Source organism: Ceratotherium simum, chromosome 12 (assembly GCF_057802395.1).
Source record: "Ceratotherium simum simum isolate JZ-2026a chromosome 12, ASM5780239v1, whole genome shotgun sequence".
Classification (NCBI taxonomy): Eukaryota; Metazoa; Chordata; class Mammalia; order Perissodactyla; family Rhinocerotidae; genus Ceratotherium; species Ceratotherium simum.
The window spans coordinates 7,640,862-7,656,224 of NC_141911.1; the positions used below are offsets into that span (position 1 = coordinate 7,640,862).

General features: G+C 45.5%; 1 protein-coding gene across 3 annotated transcripts in view; it reads left to right on the top strand.

Moving 5' to 3' along the window:
• The window catches only part of PTK2B (protein tyrosine kinase 2 beta), a 127,905-nt gene that overhangs the window by 62,404 nt on the left and 50,138 nt on the right, over positions 1-15,363 (top strand). For all 3 annotated transcript variants that reach the window (XM_087437351.1, XM_087437354.1, XM_087437352.1), the window contains exon 2: positions 1,364-1,604. In XM_087437351.1, the coding sequence (XP_087293477.1) occupies positions 1,401-1,604 (204 nt within the window). In that variant the 5' untranslated portion in view covers positions 1,364-1,400. The remainder of the gene's footprint in view (positions 1-1,363; positions 1,605-15,363) is intronic.

Genomic DNA, 15,363 nt, shown 5'->3' on the forward strand with positions numbered 1-15,363 from the left:
AAAGGAATAACTCCTTGGAGCTAATGACTGTTTACATCTTACTTTCTAGGGCCCAGCACAGTGTGAATGAATGAACATAGACTTTGATTCCACTTCTAAAATATATCACTCCACTTTTGTATTTTAACATTGCCAACACCATCCTTTTGCCCCTAATTCCTGGTCTAAGAATATCCTCCTAAGATCACAATAGCTTGTTAGAAGGGAGATATTTTCTGTAAGAATGGGTTCAGAATGAGAGCTAAGCTTAGTCTAGAACAGTGGTTCTCAACCCAGACTGAATGTTAGAAAAATCTTTGGAAACTTAAAAATATCAATGCCAGGCCTCCCCCCAGACCAACTCAGTGGCAGTCTCTGAGCACAGAGCATGGATTTAGGCTTTCTTGAAAGCTCCCCAGGGGATCCTAGTGTGGAGCCAAGGCTGACACCACCAGTCTGGAGAGAGAACTTCCATTGCTTCCTTTGGGCACCCCTGCTTTAGCCCAGTGGGGAGTAAACCCTAGAGTTGTGTTGGATCAAGATGCCAGGACCAGTTTTGCTGAGATTCAGTGTGAACTAAAAGTTCCTAGGATTCTTATCATCTATATGTGTCAACCAAACTGTCATCAGAACTGGACTGGGTCTTCTAGCGGCCAGGCACAGCCCCCTCCCCACCCCACCCGCCCACCCCACCCCCGGGCCGAAGACCTCCCAAATTGGGCTTCTGGAGTGCTGATCCTCTTGAATTCTCCTGTATGCAATGAATGATGTGCTGTATGATGAATTCCTGTGGGACTGAGGCCTCCTGCCCAGAAAGTTGGGCTGGCAGCTGCGGGTGGTGGCAGACAAAGCTGTCAGCCAAGAGCCTGGCCCTCTACCTGGGTCCTTTCCTGCTTTCTCCTTTCCACTGCCCTCCAGGCCACCCATTCTCCTATTCTGTTTCTTCTCGGCTTTTTCCCCTTGTCCCTGTTACTCTCCTGCTATTTTCTACTGTCGCTCTCTTCGCTTTTTGGGCTCAGCTGTACCTTGGAACCATGCTGTGGCCGCCTCCTCTCACAGCTGCGCTTGCAAAGTGTGGGCCCCTTGCTTAGGAGCCAGTGTGGGAGGAGAAATGTGATGGAGAAAGGGGGCTTCTGGAAGAGAGAGCTCAGCCTGGGAGCTCGAGGTCCAGGGGGCTTTATACCCGAAGTTTTGTGCAAACTGCTCCTTTGTGCTTCAGCTTCCCCTGGTCGAGAAAGCCGGACGCCTTTAAGGGGAGTTTTCTAGAACAGGAGAATGTGTGGTTGCCGTAGGTCTCAGAGGTTGGTGGGTGCTGTCCCTGGGGGCTGCGGCGTGTGGGCCTACACGGCCTCATTTCAGGGCTGTCCCTCTGCTGTCTCTGCAGGACTGCGATGTGCCAGTCCTAGCTGCCGTCTGAGAGGATGTCTGGGGTGTCCGAGCCCCTGAGCCGAGTGAAGGTAGGCACGTTACGTCGGCCGGAAGGCCCCACCGAGCCCATGGTGGCAGTGCCAGCAGATGTGGAAAAGGAAGACGTGCGGATCCTCAAGGTCTGCTTCTATAGCAACAGCTTCAACCCCGGGAAGAACTTCAAGCTGGTTAAATGCACGGTGCAGACCGAGATCCGGGTGAGTGTGGCGGGCAGTGCCTGCTCTGTCCCTTTGTCTGTCTCTCCCTTGCCTTCCTGGGCAGCTGAGCAGCCCTCTTTCAGCCTAGCAGGCCCTCCTATATCTACTCCTAGGCTGGGGCACCAGGAGAGATGTTCTCAGCCTGCAGGGCCGGGCTTCCTCTCCAGGAGTCTGCAGCCCACTTCATGAGTAGCGTGGGAGACAAATTTTATAGCCTTGTTTGAATCCCAGATCATTTGCTTGGTCTTTGATTCAACTCATTAAATATTTATGACATTTGAGGCTTTGCAAGGGATGTAAGAGCCCCCACTCTCAAAGAGTTTACACTCCGATAGACTTGGAATTAGAAAGATACACAAGTGATTGCATTGAAAATAGAACAAAAATGTATAAGACATGAGTTGGGAGCTTAGAGAAGGGGGCGACTTAGAGGATGATAATGAAGTAGAGATGCCCCAGACCAGGGGGATGGGTGCCAGGCCCTTTCTGAGACAATACTTCAGTTGGCTCATTCTCATCCAGGGTCACAGAATCTGATTTGCAGGTCTAGGAGCCCACCGTCATCAGGGCACCTAGACACCAGGAAGCCAGTTCACCTTGACCAAATGGATAAGAACTTCTCATCAGAAGCAGAGTTTCATCACACTGATTGAATTTAAACACCTACATTTATTGAACAATGACTATGTATCAATCCCTCTATATACATTATCTCAGTGAACCCTACCAACAACCCCTTGAGGTAGATACAATGAGTATATCCCTTTCCACTGCCCAGAATATTCCTTTCTGATGATGCAAAAGAAAGCCAAATTGGTTCTCAAAAGGTTTCTTGGTGGGTTTGTAATTTGCACAAAGAAAGCAAGGGACTTTTGGGAAACCTAACCAGGTCTAAGAAAGCTAGATGAACTATCTCCAATCCTCTCATCACCTTCCCCTGTCCTAAAAGTCAGTATCACCCGGTGAGTGTCTCTTCTGGTCCATGCTGGCAGCAGCCTCTCCACGTCCGTCCCTTGGGCTGCCTTTGTCTATTAGAGCACATGCTGTGCTTCAATGCACCAGAGCAGGATAGAATGGATTCGGTCACTGCCTTGGCCAGTTATCACAATTGACTGTGGTTTGCTTACCCGCTCTGTTTCCTGTAACTGATTTCATCAGGGCCTCGTTTGCTCATCTTCTGTTTCCAGATATGTAGGTACAATTGTGTCCTGAGAATAAGCTCTATGTATCTTCTTCCAGGAGGGTATTTTCATTTCTCCTTAACTATCTCCTTCTTGAGTCTTCCTTTGGGTGTGTCATCTTTGCAGGTAGCTGACACCATCCCCTGTGGATTTTACTAGTTTAATTTTCAGAAGTTAACCTGATTTCCAAGTTTGAGGGCACCTCTTTGCCCTTTTGTGCTGAAACCCAGAGAACATCTTGTTGGTCCAGATTAGGAAGTGTTCTGTGGAGTCATGGTGGAAAGAGACCCTGAAGGACAGGTAGATGTGAAGTGGCAGCTGAGGAGAGCAGGGGGCTTTCCAAGAGGAGGGAACAGCAAGAACAAAGTCAGGGAGGCTGCTAAATAGTGAGTGGTTTGGTTTGGCTGGAACATGGGTTATATTTAGAAAAGTGTCTAAAGTCAAGATCAGAAAGGAAAGTTGACAGCAGATAAGGGAGGGCCTGGAATATCAGGCTGAGGGATTGGACTTGGACAAGCGCTCCATTAAAAAAGGAGAAACAGCCTTTTTTAATCAGGGGAGAGGCTTCCCTGAAGCTATCTGATGTCTAGCTGGGTGCTTATGGGGAAAAGTTACAATGGGCCTACAGAAAGGGCAGTGGGACCCAAGCTTAAGAAGAAAGGCCAGCATTTGAGGCATTATCTGGAGGGGTGTGAGAACAGGGGTAGAGAAGAACAAAGAAAGAAGTGATGGCCTTCTAGGAATTTACGTCCAAGCCTTCCGATTTTTCCTATTTCCAATCTGTCCTGCGGGCAAAATGTCACCTGCTTATTGCAAACAGCCATGGCTTAAAAGCCACCTAGACCTTGAGCCAGATACTGCTCAACCCTTATTGGTTATATGGCCTTAGACCCAACGCTTAACCAACCTGGCTTCAGTCTCCTCACTTGGGGATCATGCCCACCTGCAGCCTTGTTGTAAGGGTTGGAGATGATAGATGAGAAGCACCAAGCATATAGTAGGAGCTCAATCATTGGAAGCTATTGATTGTGTGGACACTAAGTCATTACCCTGCTCAGGAATCTCCAAGGGTTTCTAATTGCCCATAGAATAAAGTTCAAGTTATCTTCTTTTAGTATTTATCCACTTATCTGTCATATCTTCAAACAGAGAAGTAAGATGATCAAATTTGTGTTTTGAAACAGTATATAGTGTCCTGCAAGATGTTATGAAGTGTGTCTTAGAGAAGGGGTTTTATGGTCAAAGAAGTTTGGGAAATGCTTGCTTAAACAATTCTGAATAAATTCCTTTGCAACAGGACTTCTCAGAACCTAAATATGGTGATATGCATGGTGGATCACTAAGAAAGGGCCACAGAGGTGATGATTTCTTAAGTAAGCCATTTCTTATTTGCCTAAGAAATCCTTCTTTTAAAAGTTGGACCACTAGTTCTCTGGAAAATCATTTAGGAATATGTTTTCCCTAAACTCTGATAGCAATACAGAAAGGGCAGGAGAGAGGAAAGGCTGGTGAAAGGGAGATGGATGAGGAAGCTGTGGCCATGGTGCTGGCAGGAACTGATGAGGGTTGAACTAGAGGAGTGGCATTGGGGACAGCTCTGAGTGCATCTGAGGAGGCAGCGTCAACAGAACCTGATGATTAACTAGATGTAGGAGGAAGAGAAAGGAAGGAGACAAGGATGACTCAAGCCTTTGCTTGGGCAACTGAATGGGTGTTAGTACCATTCATCGGATCCCAGCAGAGAAAGGAAGGGTGTTCTGAGATTTTGGCTTCACGTGTGTTATCTTTGAAGTGTGCATGAAACACCCCATAGAGGAACATGGGCCTGGAGCTCAGGAGGGAGAAAGGACCTAGCGATGAGGATTTGGGAGTCATGACGCAATGGATACTACGCGAAAGGATAGGATCACCCACAGAGAATGAGTAGAGCAAGAGAAAGAGAGTTCCAATTAGGAAGCCCTGGGAAATCAACTTCTCAGAGGCCGATAGAGAAAGAGGGGCAAGTGAAGGAAAAAGGAGAATCAGCCAGAGAAAGATGAAAAGAGCCGAGAGCACAGGCAGGGGAGATAAAGACAGAGGAAACTTTGAGGGAAGAGTGGTTAGCAGTGTCACACACTCAGAAAGGTTAAGTCAGATAAGGCTAAAAATAGATTCATTGACTTCAGCAACAGGTGCCATGATGACCTTTTACTGGGCAGTTTCGGTGGAGAGATGGGGGCAGAAACCATTGTACAGTTGGTTGGAGAGTGGAGGTAGTGAGTATAACCAACGTTTCAGAGACGTTTTGATCATGAAGGGAGGGAAAGAGGAGAAGGCAAGAGGAGCAGTGTTACCAGCAGAGGGAACAGCATATGTGAAGGTCCTGAAGTGGGATGGCACATGGCAGATTTGAGGCTAAAGGATGCCCAGGGTTGGCTATTTATTTATTTATTGTGAGGAAGATTAACCGTAAGCTAACATCTGTTGTCAATCCTCCTCTTTTAGCTGAGGAAGATTGGCCCTGGGCTAACATCTATGCTCATCTTCCTCTACTTTATATATGGGATGCCGCCACAGCATGGCTTGATAAGCAGTATGAAGGTCTGCGCCGGGATCCAAACCTGCGAACCCCGAGCCGCCAAAGCGGAGCACGTGAACTTAACCACTACGCCACCCGGCTGGCCCCTCCCAAGCCTGGCTATTTAAACCATGTTAAAAATTTTGGATTTTACCCCATCTCTTGTGGGAAGCCATGATATAGTTTAAACATATGAATGACAGGAAACTGCATTTTTAAAAGATCACTTGGGTTACATAGTGGAAAACAGATTGGAGAAAGGCAGGAATAGATGTGGGGAGATGTTAGGTGACTATTGCAGTGATCCAGATGAGAGATGATGGTAGCTTAGATTAGGATTGTAGTCATGGAGATGGTGATGATGGTGCTGCTGCTGCTGCTGATGTTGATGGTGATGATGCTGGTGGTAGGGATGGTGATGATGATAATGGTGATGATGATGGTGGTGTTGATAGTGATGATAGGGTGAATGATGGTGGTGATGGTGATGCTGCTGCTGCTGGTGGTGGTGATGGTAGTGGTGATGATAGCAGCTAGCACTTGTGAAAACACATTATATACATTATCCTATTGACTTCTCAAAAGAACCCTATGAAGCACATACTATTATTATTGCCATTTTATATATAAGAAAACAAGGTGCAGAGGAGTTAAGCAAATTGCTAATGAGTGGTGGAGTCTGTTTTCGAACCCAGTCAACCCACCTCCAGAGCCTGTGCCCTTAACCACCATGGTCTATGGAGAGAAGTGAGTGTAATCCAGAGAATTTAGGAGATGGAAATGAAAGGTTTTGCTGATGGACAGGAGATGCAGGAATAAACAAGAAAGAGGTGTCAAGGACGGCAGCCCTGGTTCAGGTGGACAAGGTCCCACTCCCTAAGATGAAGAGCACTTGAGGAGAACAAGTTGGGGAGTGGGGAGTTAACAAGTTCAATTTGGAAGCTGTCAAGGGCAATCGAGATGTTCTAACATTTTCATGTGAAAATGCCGAGTAGACTGTTTGATACATGATTCTGGAAGAGAGAACTGGGCTGGAGGTAGACATTTGAGTGTTGTCAGCCGCTGGGTGGTGGTTGAAGCCATGGCTGTGGGTGAGATCATTAATGACAGTCCTGAATAACGTCATCATCCATCCACAAATATTTGTTGCATGCCCCCATGTACCTGGTACCATGCTGGTTATGGCCTGTTGGTGTCATCATACCCCAAAACACAGAAGTGCTCCCTGCTGTCGTGGGGCTTCCAAGCCAAGAGTGAGCCTGACATTGACTAACACTAATGAATGAACCTTTACAAACAGAGGCAAGTGCTCTGACAGGAAGAAAGAGGTTCTGTGAGAGCACAGAATTCAAAAGAGCTGGGTTCAAACATCAAGTAACAGCTTTACTATTCAGGGCCTGTTTGTGGACGCTGTGTCCAGTCATATAGGTCCAGATGCAGCTCCCCTGCCTGAGACCCTCCTGGAGTGGCCCCTCCCACCTTCTTCTTCCTGACCTCTTCTTGTACTCTCCTTCCCTAGCTGAGCTTCATCTTTTGATGGATTTTTCTACTTCCAGCTCTGTATCTTCTTTCACCATCCTCTCTGTCCCCAAAAAGCTGCCAGTCCTTTCAAACTTGCCAAGCACTGGCCCTTCCATGAGAACATTCCTGAAATTCTGACACCCCCATGTAGCTGTGTCTGGTCAAATAGAAGCAACTGAGGATCACCCTGGCAGAGTCAAGGTAGTAGCACATTTCCAAAACATAGTTGCTCCATGCGTACTTGTTGATCTCATGTTTCCTCTTTCTTCTCCACTTCGTTCTGTGTGAGTGTAATAGCCTTATGATGATTTCTCTGTGCTGCTGAAAGCTATGTGAATAAGCGCTGGCCCTTGTGCTTAGGATCCAACAGAGATTAGACAGATGTTGAAGAGAATTGAGCAACACACCGAATGAGAAATGTATTTTGCTCTTCTTGATTTTCCATTTCCCTTTTGTTTGATATTCATAGGAAATTGTGTTTGCTTGGGAGCTCTGAATCTCTGTAGCAAGCGGAGGCTTATATCGTTATATATTTCTCTCACATGCTAATTTGCTTGTCTGGGAAAGAGGTTAAGATAACAGTTTGTAAACAACTAGCAGAGTGCCACCCAGACGTGCCCACACAGGGCGTCTCTCTGCCTCTCACAGGCCCTCCTTCATTCCCATTCTCCCTCTCTCCCTCTCCTGCTCTCTCCCTCCCTTCTCCTTTCTTCTTCTCCTCTTCTCTCGCTCTCTTCTGGGTAGGTTGACCACATGCCGTGTTGTCTCAGACAGTGCTAGTTACACACGCTGTCCAGGGATGACTATTAGCAGTGCCCCTGCCAATCTCAAGAGCATTGTGATTCGGAGGGAAATTATATGGTCACCTACTTCTAAGTGCCGTATGCACTCCTTTCTCTGCCTGGCACACTGACTTGCTAGTTCATGGTGTTTTCTCTCTCTGGCTGCCCCCAGATGACCCAGTCTCTGCATGGGCCCATCTTTGTCCATCATCGGACCATCTGTATCTCACACAGGAGGGCCTTAAACAGAAAAGCAGGCACTTGTCTGTGATAGGGTATGGTTCCGAGGGTGCCAGCAGGGCCCGCACATCCAAACCCTCTCCTTCAGCCAGCCTCAGTCATGCTGAAAAGCCGCATTCAAGATTCATCTTTGTTTTGCCCCGAAGCATTGCCCCACTCAGAATCCACATTTACAGCCCCAGGAGGGACAGAGACTGAACCATCCTGCGCCCTTCCCGCCCTGTCCAGCTGTGTCCCTTCCCCTCACAGCAGGGCTTCCAGGCTGCAGGGGTAGCACACAGGTGCTGCTTACCTGGTGTGTGAGGAGGGAAGAGTCCAGTCCTGATATATTCCAGAATACATTCAATACAAATAATGCATTCCAGAATATTCCCAAAGAAGCAGATTTCAGATATTGTGACCCATTGTCCCTGCCCTATACTCGTCAGACGTTCATCCAAGTTAGTTTTGAGTTTAAACTTATCACTTATCCAGACACAGGGTGCTACAGACTGAATGTTTGTGTCCCCCCAAATCCACATGTTGAAGCCCTAATCCCCAGTGTGATGGTTTTAGGAGGTGGGGCCTTTGGGAGGTGATTAGGTTTAGATGAGGTCATGAGAGTGGGACTCCCATGGTGGGATTAGTGTCCTTATAAGAAGAGGAAGAGACCAGAGCTCTCTCCCCTGCCATGTGAGGACACAGAGAGAAGACTGCTGTCTGCAAACCAGGAAGAGCTCTCACTAAGAACCGAATGTACCAGCCCCTTGATCTTGGACTTCTCAGCCCCTAGAACTGTGAGAAATAAATGATTGTTGTTTAGGCTGCCCAGTCTGTGGTATTCTGTCATAGCAGCCAGAGCTGACTGAGACATGGGGCCAGCAGCTCCTTGTGGTCAAAGGAGCAGTCTACAGCCCACAGTTCATTGGCTCAGGTTGTTTCTAGAACAATCCCTACTGCCCTCCTTCAGATGTCTCTAAGGGCAAGACCACAAAGTTGAGGTGCAAGAGGAAGGGAAGGCATGATTGCCTGTCCTGGGAAATTGCTGTTTCTAAAAGAAAGATTACCCTAAAGAGAACAAATGAAGCCATACAGGGCCAGCCCCCCATACATGAGAAAAGTCCCTAAAAACCTGAGAAGAAAGGTTTCAGCCAGGAAACCACAAGCCAATACCACAGAGACACTCACAGTGACATAAAAAGGAGGACATTCACAGGGACCTCCTCCTCTCCGCACCCCTCCCCATTTCCTCTGTGCGCTCACCAGGCCGGCCCACCCACCCCCAGATTCCTGCAGAGGCCAATACAAGGCAGATGCGCTGTGTTCTGGGCCCCTCTCTATTTATCTGTGTGCCTAGATTCATGACATCGACAAATGAGCAGTCAGGTGCCTGTGCTTACGTTTCTATTTTTAATCTGGCAGTTGTATTGCTGAACGTCCTTGTTCGATAGAAGCTTTTATCACGTCAAAGTGAGTGCTGTCAAAGTGATAAGTTGTGCTAACTTTTATTATTTTGTTCTTCAATCACTTTTTTAAAATTATCCCGTAGGTGTGTTGAGAACTCTGAACCTGTCTAGCTATTGTATTTGTTTCCTGGGGTGGCTGTAACAATTACCACCAACCTGGTGGCTTAAAACAACAGGAATCTATTCTCGCACGGTTCTGGAGGCCGGAAGTCCCATATCAAGGGGTTGGCAGGACTGAGCTCCCTCCGAAGGCTCTAGAGTACAACGCTGCTCACTTCTTCCGGCTTCTGGTGGCTCCAGGCTTCCTTGGCTCGGGGCTGCATCACTCCAGGCTCTTCCTCTGTCTCCACATCCCCTTCTCCTCTTCTCTCTGTGTGTCTCTCCTCTGTGTGTCTTTTATAAGGACACTTGTCATTGGCTTTAGGAGCCACCCAGATAGTCCCGAATGATCCCATCTTCAGATCTGTAACTTAATTATATCTGTAAAGACCCCTTTTCCAAATAAGGTCACAGTCACAGGTTCTGGCGGTTGACACATGGACATATCTCTTTGGTGCCACCATTCAACTCACTACAGCGTCAGTTAGGATCACAGTGTCTGGCGCTGGTACCCCCATTCAGGTGTACACAGACCCATGTATACAGAATGCAAGTGAGCGTGAGCACTTTGCACACATATGCACACCCACACTGAGGCAAGGCTAAGTGTCAGGAAATGCCCGCGGGGCCCGGGCTGATGAAAGTCTACCACTTCTCCCCACTGCTTCAGGGATTCTCCGTTGCTGGGCAGCCTGTGGCCTGCCTGTGCCCTGGCATGATGTTTCCTGTGACGCTGTCAGGCTATGTCACCATAGGCTGGTCCCTTGTCCCTCATCAGGTGATCTCATCCAGTCACATGGCTTGAAATTCTGATTTTAACCAGTAGTGCTCAAATATGTAATGCTCAAATATGTAACGCTGGCTCTGATCTCCCCCCACAACTCCAGCTCACAGATCCACCTGCCTGCGTGCCATTTCCACTGGACGTCCAACTTCCATGTGAAGAATTGAATTTGTAATCCCCTCCTAAAACTCTGTTCTCCTCCAGTCTTCCCCGGCTCCATTATTTGCAGCTCTGTTCCTTCAGTTAATTGTGTCTCAGGCTATAGACCTCAGAGTCATTCCTGAATTCTTTCCTTCTCTCACACTCTGTATTCAATCCATCAGGAAATCTTGTCAGCCCTACCATCAGAACATGTCTGGATTCTGACCACTTCCTTCTCACCACCTCCACTGCCTCTTCCCTGGTCCAGGCCATCAGCATCTCTGACCTGGAATAACGCATTTGCCTCCTAACTGCTTCTGCCCTTATTCCTCTGTGGTCCATTCTACAGGGAGCGGCCATGGTGAATTTTCAAAACGTAGGTCAGCTAGAGGGATATATTTGCGGTACAACTTAATCATATCACTGTTCTACTTTAAACTCTCCAATGGCTACCTGTCTCACTCAAAATAAAATCCAAAGTCTTTACCTTGGCCTACAACAGGAGTCAGCAAGCAATGGCCTACAAGTCATATATGGCCCACCACTCATTTTGTAAATAGTTTTATTGGAACACAGCCAGATGCACTTGTTTATGTATTGTCTATGGCTGTTTTTAGCTAGAAGAGCAGAGTTGAGTAGTTGTGACAGAAGCCATATGGCCCGCAGAGTCTAAAATATTTACTACCTGGCCCTTTATAGAAAAAGTTTGCCAAGTGCTGGCCTGTCCCTCTCTTGCCTTTTCTCCCGTTGTTTTTTCCATGCCCCCTCCACTTTGGCCCCACTGGCCTCTTCACAGTCACTCAAGTGCACCAAGCACATTGGGGCCTTGGGGCCTTGCAGATGCCCACCTTAGCGCCTCTGTGAAATCTTGTCCCTTTGCCCAGAAGGCTCTTCCCCCATAATGCTACCCCTCTCCCTTACTTCCTCCGGGGATCTATTCAAATGCCCCTTAATCAGAGAGGACTTTGCTGGCCACTCCATGTAACACAGCAGCCCCCTGTCATTCTGGTGCCCTTACCTGCTTTGTTTAGCACTTGTCAGAACCTGAGATGCTAGTATGCTTATTTATTGTTTGCCCCCCCAGTAGAAAGTAAGCGCCATGAGAGAGGGACTTTGCTTTTGTTTCCCCAATTTGCTGAATACATTAATGAGTAGTTATTTAATGATGGGTGGATGGATGGATTCCAGTTATAAAGACAACAGAGACTGGCTAGAATTCCATGTCTCAATTCCAAATTCCGGCAGGGGAGAGAGAGTTTCTGATTAACCTGGTGTGTACAGGGGTGGGGTCCTGGGTCTATGGCAGTAAATGCCCAAGAGGTGCTACGAATAGGGCAGGCAGATTGGTTCATATAACGAGTACATCAGTCTTCCCAGATGAGGCAGATGATCTGAGTCACTGGGGAGTTTTTAAAATACTAGGCTTCCAAGTCCCATCCCAAATTCACTAAATCACAATCTCAGGGGTGCTGGGACCAGTCACTGCCCCGAAGGACCCACCTCTGCCTGCAAGATACTCATCTGGCTGACACTTTCTGGAAAGGATTATCAGCAATCACCTGGATGGTAGGGAACCCCACCATGTTATAGGTCTGAGAACTCACAAGATACTCAGAGTCTGTAAGAGTCTATGAAAGGGTGACAGAAGGCTGGATGGGGCAGAAGGGAAGAGAAAGTCTGTAGAGGGGCAGCAGGTGGTTGGAGGTGGCGCCATAGGACTCCAATTTCCCTCATCCCAGCACTCGACAGGCTGTATAGTAACTGCCTCTCGTCAGTCTCTAAGCAGAGGTGGCCTCCTGGAGAGCGAGGGCTCTTGTCTTGTCCACCATTATATCCCTAGTGCCTACAGAGAGCCTAACACAAAGTAGGTACTCATTAGATGTTTGTAGAATGAATGAATGAACAAGTGAATGAACTGAGGCCTAGAGAGTATTCAAAGGAGACTGGTAATCTCCTAGATCACTTGACATAAAGACCAAATAGGAAGTTGATGGAAGGAAGATTGGTATTCATAGAAGACGAAGTGTAGGAGGGTTAATAGAATTCCGCTGATCTAAAATAGAATTCCCTGTATATTCCTGGGAAAGTCACTTGACCTTCCTGGGTCTCAGTTTCTTTATTTAAAAACAGAGTCAACTTAAGTGATCTCTGAATTTACTTAAAGCTCTAAAATTCCAGTCTAATTTTATGAGCTTAATAAACATGTGAACATTTGAGCATCTGTAGAGTTGTAGATTTTATTTTTATGGCTACATCTTTCACATATGAGCTTCTAGGATCTAGAAGGCAAAGTATCTGTTGAACTTAACTTTTATCGAGACCTGAGTGAATTTTGGCCGTTCTTTTCTCTCTGGCCCTGTGACATTTACTGTCTAGTCAGGATTTTTTTTTTTTAATTGATGTTTTAGTAGTTTATAACATTGTGAAATTTTTGGTTGTACATTTTTGTTTGTCCATCACCATACATATGTCTCCCTTCACCCCTTGTGCCCACCTCCTACCCCCATTGCCCCTGGTAACCACAATACAGTTTTCTCTGTCCGTGTGTTGGTTTATATTCCACATATGAGTGAGATCATACAGTGTTTGTCTTTCTCTTTCTGGCTTATTTCACTTAACATAATATGCTCCAGGCCCATCCATGTTGTTGCAAATGGGACGATTTTGTCTTTTTTTATGGCTGAGTAGTATTCCATTGTATATATATACCACATCTTCTTGATCCAATCGTCAGTCGAGGGACGCTTAGGTTGCTTCCACTTCTTGGCTATAGTGAATAATGCTGCGATGAACATAGGGGTGCATAAGCCTCTTTGGATTGTTGATTTCATGTTCGTTGGATAGATTCCCAATAGTGGGATAGCTGGATCATAGGGTATTTCTATTTTTAATTCTTTGAGGAATCTCCATACCGTTTTCCATAGAGGCTGCACCAGTTTGCATTCCCACCAGCTGTGTGTGAGGGTTCCTGTTTCTCCACATCCTCTCCAACATTTGTTGTTTTTTGTCTTGGTGATTATAGCCATTCTAACAGGTGTGAGGTGATATCTTAGGGCTGTTTTGATTTGTATTTCCCTGATGATTAGTGATGTTGAACATCTTTTCATGTGCCTATTGGCCATCTGTATATCTTCTTTGGAGAAGTATCTGTTCATTTCTTCTGCCCATTTTTTGACCGGGTTGTTTGTTTTTTTGTTGTTCAGTTGTGTGAGTTCTTTATATATTATGGAGATTAACCCCTTGTCAGATATATATTTTGCAAATATTTTCTCCCAGCTGGTGGGTTGTCTGTTCCTCTTGATTCTGGTTTCGTTTGTCTTGTAGAAGCTCTTTAATCTGATAAAGTCCCACTTGCTTATTTTTTCTTTAGTTTCTCTAGTCTGGGTAGGCACGTCCTCTGAAAAGATTCCTTTATGACCAATGTCAAATAGTGTGTTGCCTATATTTTCTTCTATGAGTTTTATGGTTTCAGGTCTCACCTTCAGGTCTTTGATCCATTTTGAGTTAATTTTTGTGAATGGCGATAGCAGATGGTCCACTTTCATTCTTTTGCATGTGGCTGTCCAGTTTTCCAAACACCATTTATTGAAGAGACTTTCCTTTCTCCATTGTATGTTCTTAGCTCCTTTGTCGAATAGTCAGGATTTTAATTGTAGAGTTTTATATTTTACAGAGAGTTTATTCATCTCTTAAAAGCTGAGCCTATAAGTAGGGTATGAAGTGTCCTCTTGGTAGCATACGAGCCAAGCACATAGGCAGAAGCTACATCATTTGTCTCAAGTTGGAAAATGATGTCTGCTCCTGTCATTTAACCATGATTTTTTATGCCTAATCTGCAAAACCAAGTGTATCATAACAGCTAAACTTAAACATTTATTTTTGAAGAGATTTTTTACAATTTTAAACTGAATATATTACATGAAAGGAATACTACGGACCAATATCTCTCAGAAGCATAGATGCAAAAATCCTCAACAAAATTTTAGCAAATCAAATCCAACAATATATAAAATGAATATATGTTCATTCAATAATAATAATAACATTTTATTTAGCACTACTGTGCACAAGGCAGTATGCTAACCTCTTTACTTGCATTATCTCATTTAATCCTCACGAGAACCCTATGAGATAGGAAAATATTTACATTTCACAAATGGGGAAACCAAAGAGAGAAGTTAATTTGCCCAAAGTCACAAAGCGAATCAGAGATGAAACAGTTTCTGACTCCTGTGGCCATTCTTAACTACTACATACGTACAAAACCACTTACGTACAAAAGTTCAAACACAGGAAACCCGAAAGAATAAAAACATATGTATATAATTGCACTACCCCAAGACGAGACTATGAACATGCTGATCTATTTCATTCTGGATTTGTTTGTTTCTGCTTCTGTCACTGTCATATTTAATAAAGATCATATATCCTATACCTCCCACTTATTATAATAAAAGCATTTTCCAAAAGTTATTTCAAGCTTTTTATACAATTTTAAAAACTAGTGTGTAAACTCTGTGTGATGCTACCATCATTTTCACAGCCCTTTTCAAGCTATTTGGATTGGTTGCTTGTTGTGGGGATTTTGCTATTTTAAAAATTGCTACAATAGGTTTCTTTGTACACAGGATATTTCTGTATTTTGAATCATTTCTTCCATTTATGCTTTGTCCTAGTCAGCTCGGGCTGCCATAACAAAATACCACAGACAGGTGTCTTAAACAACAGAAATTTATTTCTCACGCTTCTTTAGGCTGGAAGTCCACCATCAGCCAGCATAGTTGAGTTCTAGTGAAGGCCCTCTTCCTGTTTTGCAGACGGCCACTTTCCTGCTGTGTCCTCACATGGTGGAGAGAGAGCTTATCTCTCTCTGCTCTCTTCTTATAAAAGGGCACTAAGATCCTTCATGAGGGCTCCACCCTCATGACCTAATTACCTCTCAAAGGCCCCACCTCCAGACACCATCACATTGAGGATTAGTGCTTTAATGTATAAATTTGGGGATGACG